This window comes from Orbicella franksi, chromosome 9 (assembly GCF_964199315.1).
Source record: "Orbicella franksi chromosome 9, jaOrbFran1.1, whole genome shotgun sequence".
Lineage (NCBI taxonomy): Eukaryota > Metazoa > Cnidaria > Anthozoa > Scleractinia > Merulinidae > Orbicella > Orbicella franksi.
In genome coordinates this window covers 1,811,401-1,817,400 of record NC_138153.1, presented here as the reverse complement: position 1 = coordinate 1,817,400, position 6,000 = coordinate 1,811,401, and the positions used below count along the sequence as shown (strand labels likewise).

General features: G+C 39.5%; 1 protein-coding gene across 1 annotated transcript; it reads left to right on the top strand.

Annotated features, from left to right (window-relative positions):
* Positions 1-4,250: 4,250 nt before the first annotated feature.
* Positions 4,251-5,982, top strand: LOC145497191 (uncharacterized). Its single transcript, XM_081477001.1, has one exon. It carries the CDS (start codon positions 4,527-4,529, stop codon positions 5,499-5,501), a length of 975 nt encoding a protein of 324 aa, XP_081333127.1. The 5' UTR covers positions 4,251-4,526; the 3' UTR covers positions 5,502-5,982.
* Positions 5,983-6,000: the final 18 nt, after the last annotated feature.

The window sequence follows — 6,000 nt, the reverse complement described above, 5'->3', positions numbered from 1 at the left end:
TGTATCTTTGTAAAACGCCATGGCGTCGTTTAGTAGGTCATCCTGGTCCACTTTTAGTTTGATTTTTTCATTGCTGAGATTTGCCCTTAAACCACTGAGTAGTGAAGGAAGTGTTACTGCAGCAAAAGTGGGTCTCATCAGCTTATCATCTTCTTCGTCGTCACTAACACTCATATCATTATATCCATTATCACAAGTTTCTTGAGGCATTTCAGTATTGGTTGATGCAGTTGTTATATGATGGGCTACAGCATCTGCAGAACCATGCAACTCCAACAAGTTCTTTAGTGTTTCCTCCTGCCAGTCAGGAAACATTTCCTTCAAAGGAACAATGTTGCCTCTGCAAACAATAATGAGTGTCTGTAATGGGCTGCAAAGTGGGTGTTGCACTTAACTAACTAAAGAAAATTTGTAAGTAAAATTTTAGTATTATGTCCATTGTCAGTGCTGGTTTTTCATGGCTTGGAGCTCTAAACAACAAGCTCTAAACAACTTTCTTCAAGTTTACTTGTTTCAGACCATTCCCTTCTTGTTTCATTTTGTTAGCTAATATATAATGTCTTAACCATGTGACATACATGTAGAAAGAAAAAAACATAGCATAGGGACCACTATCAGGCAACCAACCTTGTTAACATTTTAGTCTTTTGTGGGAAGAAAGGGGGGGGGGGGGGGGTGATTTTGAATTCTTCAGTGGAATCTTCCTGCCCATGCAGAAGAGTCTGCAAGAATCTGTAGAGCTAACTATTGTTATAAGTAACTATACATTATTATAGTTTGCCTAACCTGTCCTTGCACAAATATCTATTAAATACCAAGATTTGTGTATGACTGATTTAAAGATTATATATTTTTGTCTCCTCTTTGAAACATTCTTCCTTTAATTTTTTGTCGTCATTTTGTTTGTTATGGATTACAATATTTCCTACCTCTCTATTAACTGTAGATCATCCAGGGTCACTTGACTGCTCACTCTTGGCTGCCATTAAAATAAAGAAATTTTGACTTATATAATCCACACAATCCACCAGTAGTGGCATATTAATTATTTTAAATAGTTACTGGACTGATAAGAGTCCAATTCGGTCTGTAATCTTACACAGTTGTCCAATTTTCTCCATCACATCGATGTCACAAAGTCCTTTTACTAATTTCATGTAATCTGAAATATATCAATTATTATTATTTTTTTTTTAAAAAAACCACTTCGTTGTTTTTACACAGCCCTATAAAAATACAGTCCGCTTTGCTAGCTTTCTTTGCTCTTGGTCATTCAATATGAGACAGGTATGAAAATAGAAACCCAAGGACAACTGCCCTTTTACAGCACACAAAATAACACATATTGTCCCATTAAAAACAGTCCAATTACAGACTGAGCTATTAATGTTCCAAAGGAAGCCAAACTGATTCAAAAATTTTGTTACGTGTGTGATTAATTTCCTAATACTAACAAAGTTTGACCAACACACACCTTCTTGGAAGCTTTTGCTGCATGCTCCTGTTCGATGTGACTGTTCATGTTGGTCATGATGATAAACCTTCCACATGTCAGACACTCTATTTTTGGTAGAGCTTCTGGAGATACCTTACAAAGGTTAAAAATGAAAGTGTAGGAAAAGGTCATACCTGGGTACACCCTAGCATAATATTTGCTTTTAACCATTTTTGGCAAATTTCCTTAGCTCCAGCAACTGCAGAACGCTTTTAATGTCAATAAAGCCATTTCATCTAAATATTGCCACTGCTTTGTCTTTCACTTTAGGCATTTCCTAAATGGATACACATGTAACCATGCGTACACTAAAAAGAGCCATTTCCAAGTTACCTTGTGCCTCTGTGTCAATATGAGTCTTCGTGGGAAACTATTCATATGAAAATGTGCTCTGCCTACTGGTTCATTTTCATGCAAATCAAACTCATTTTCATAAGAAAGGTTTTGTACAAAGACTTGTTTTGAAACAGGGACACAAGGTAACTCGGAAATGGCTTATTCTTTATCATCTGTTTCACTTTGTCACTGTTTGCTAAAATGATAAAACATATCAACATTGTTTTAAGTTAAAAAAACTTCACATTGGCTACAAAATGGTCATGCAAACATAAACTTGAGATATGAAGCCTAAGCAAAAGAAATTAAATTGAAAGCCTAAACTTCACTCAAGCCTAGTAAAAATGAATCTTCCCAGGATGCTTATAATTTCACTAATTTAAAATAATCAACCATGGTCATGTTAAAGTCAAATTACCGCCACATTCTTCTAACCACTGACAATAAAAACTATCGCCAATCAGCGTGCAAGAATTTGGCGGGTTATAGCTCTATACTATAAACTTGGAATTATAAATCTAACGCCTTCATGAAGAGCATAAATGGACGAATGAGCAATTGTCTGTTAAAGAAAGATGAAAAACGTGAAATGTTTCAAGGGTTTATAGAGGACTTACATCGCTTGCAGCAGCAGTGGGTTCAACTTCCAAATCCTTCTGCAATGGGCGAAGAAAAATCTTCGCACTGCCCGCTGCGTCCTTCAGCCTCTTTGGGGAATAAGGCCGATCGATAGCAAAAAATCCACCTTCCACACCTCGCTGGTACAAAAGCATTTCGTATCCTGTCTCGGCAAGCTTTGGGAAGTGTTCCAAAATCCTATCGTGGCATTCCACTGGGCTAGCATCAGCAAACAGCTGAATTGCTTTTTCACCAAGACCAGCTTAACTTAACATTGTCCGTTCCCTGACAGTAGATGGAGCCGTGCTAGCATCCATTTTAGCCAAACATACAAATTTCAAGGTGCATGTTGGAATCCTCCCTTTCCCCACCCCTTTTCCTTTCCCAGTGTAACATTTCCGTTTGGTACTTGGGTAACTACTGACACGATCATAAGCATATCTTGAAAATAGCTGCTGGTGTTCAGTAACGGCGGTGACTGAGCTTGTTGGTCGGGACGGCCCTGGCCTCGAAACTGAGTTGCTCGTCGATGTCGCGGGTCTTTGAGATCCTAAGCAGAGAAATGTCAAATTTAAGCCACATACTAAATTCTGCCATAAACTAAAACGAATCTTCTTACCTGCAATAGAGCCTAATCTTGACACAACTTGCTGAAGCTGTGCCCTGACAGCAGTTAATTCATGTGTGAATTCTTGTTCACTCTCCGCCATCGCGCCTTGAATGGACTCCGGCTTGACCATGTGGTTTGCAGGCGAGGTTCCTTAGTATTTTGGCGGTATTTGCATGCTTTCGCGACTCAACAATCAACATTGAAATCTAACTAAAAGGTGCATTGTTTTACCGTAACGGCCACTTTTTAATTCATCAACTCCACATAAACTTGAATGCTGATCTATATGTTGAAAATTTCATTCAAAGTTAATAGCCAAAATCGAGTACTTTCTCAAGTTGAATTTTGGCGGGATTGATGCGCCTTTGGTAACTCAACATTCGACTTGGAGATTCAAACTTCATCTTTCGCTGACAGCCCATGTGTCAAGATCATTGTTGACATGTTAACATGAATGTTGATAGATAAAGTTGAACGTTGAACTGTGGCTTTGAAAGTTGATGTCCAAAGTTTCAATGATTGCGATACAAAGTACAAAGTTGAAGAGTGAAATATGATGTTGATGTTTGCCAAGTTAATTGTTAGGCTGTCAAGTTGAATGTTGTGATCAACTTTGATTTTTGGCGGGGATGGAACTCCATAAAAAAGTCGTGCAATTCCGTCAAAACGTGTGCCGTTTTTGCCAATTAGGGCTGGGGTATCCGCGAGCAACAAAAACTACAGCTTGAACAATCTTTTGAAAGATAAACAATGGATGTTGTTATCGGCACAACATTTAAACAATATTTCGTTCAACTTCAACTTACTGTAGGTGGATTAAGGGTTTAAATGTCGTCCCCTATAATTTTGAAAGGTGTATTGACGAATAAAATATGATTTTCAAGTTCGGTTTGGGGAAAATTTGTGTCATTGAAATCCTCATCTTTAGTAAAATAGGTCAGAGTTTGTAGCCATGGTACCATGAAGTATTTACCGGGCATCTTGGTGAATTTGAACCACATCATCACTGCTCGACAATTTTGTTTAGAACAGAGAACGATCGATGCAAAGAGAACCGCGAAAAATGAGAAAACTTTGGGACCATAAACATGGAGCATATCGCACCTGTTCACAGGTGGCTTGTCAATTTGAATAAAGATTCGGTGAGCAAGATTTACTAAACAAGTCAGTTGACATCAAAACTCATGCGTCTAGCCCGGCAGCGAAATGCAAAAAAGCCGTCAAAAAAGCCGAAAACAATGAAATTGTTCAACAAAAGAAGAAGTTGCTTGGGAACTATGAAGGACAGTTTATAGTGAAGGCTTCGGTGAGAAACAGCTGGTAAATTTCCATTTCGTTCTAAGATTCTACTGACTAAACAAGGGCAGGCATAGCGAGATCAATCGATCGAGCAAGGTCAAAATTACGATTGGAAATCTCGCAGAGGATCTCAAAAAGTCTTGATTAATTTGGGCAGCAGCTGGAATCATGCTTTATCGTTTTGTTAATTTCTGGTTGATGGACATTACCGCCAGCTTGCTAGTGTTTATAAGCGCTTGGTATGGCAAGATAATGCGACGGAAGATGAAAAGCAGCGAAATTAGCAGAGAAGCTGTCTTTGCAGCGAAAGAAAAGGACTTAGATAATGAAGTGGTCGAGTCACACTTTTGCGCAACACTGGCGAGGCTATTTCTTTACGCGATTTATTTTGTCTTGATGGCCGCGTCTGTTGTTCTTTTCCAGTCGCATCCTTACATCATGATTTCAGTCCAACACATAACAGTCATTTTCTGTATTATGCTGATATTTTTTCAGTGGTTCAGGCCATACATTGCGCTGTGTTTTGGAGGACTCTTCTCGATAACCTGGCTCATGAGCGCTGCCACGACGTTTCGGTGGGTCATAAATGACATAGTGATCGGACTTTTCGCGCTCCTTGTAAGTCACGTGCATTTTCAAAACTTTCCGTCGCTGCAAATGTTTTTGTGGATTGCAGTGGTATATGACGTTTGCCTGGTGAAAACGATCTCTCAAGGTATTCCTTCGTTGTTTAGCACGGGTGACCATTGTGACACAGTGTTGTGCAAAGCCTTCGAAGTCAGTGACGCTTGGGAGCTTCCAACTATATTCACATTCAAGATTGGCCCGCACGAGGGACATGTGTATCTCGGTGCTGGAGACATTATCATTGGTTGTATGGTAGCGAACTTTTCTCAGATGTTTTTTAGGTCGTCAAAATACTTGTCTGGGACAGTGCTGAGTTACGCGGTGGCGATCGCTTTGTTGAGCCAAGTAGAAAACGAGCCTTATCCCGCTCTTGTTACCATTGTTCCTTTGTGCAGTTTTCAACTAGTTGTCTCGGCTATTCTGTCGCAAAAGGCGAGGAGATTGTTTTCATTTCAGTGCTTGGAGAGTGGCGGACAACGAGGAGGATTAGCCCGAGAAATAGAACTTCTCATATAAACTGGCATCTCGGCACCAGTTACTGTTGGCTAATTTTGCACAGTCCGACGTAATTGTCATGGTTCTCACGATCAACCGATCTTTTCTCTTAGGGCCGACGCAGTGTTCTTCTTACAAACGCGAGCAAAGAAAAATTGGTCTCGTCCGTCTCTCGTGATATTCGAAGAGAGAAAAAGACCGACTGCAAGCTGTCGAAGAAGTCTGTCGAATTAAGTTCACTACTGATGGCTGAAAATTGGGTAAAATTTTAACTGTCAGCTCAGAAGTCCTGCCTTTGGAAATTTAATGTGTGATTCTCACGGTGATTTTTTTTCAAGTGTTCATATAATACCTCCAATTTTATGACCTGTCGATTCCCATTAGTTTTGCGATTGGACTTTTAAAACTGTTTCTCAGAGTCGCTATACCAACCTTCCATCTCTCCTTATTTCTGGCACTTGTTTCTTTTTTTTCTTACGACTGACAAGATGTTAAGTCTCTTTTCCTGGGTTCTGATTAC

Excerpts from the sequence above, each read along its gene's own strand:
- LOC145497191 (XM_081477001.1), top strand. The coding sequence starts at position 4,527 with ATGCTTTATCGTTTTGTTAATTTCTGGTTGATGGACATTACCGCCAGC.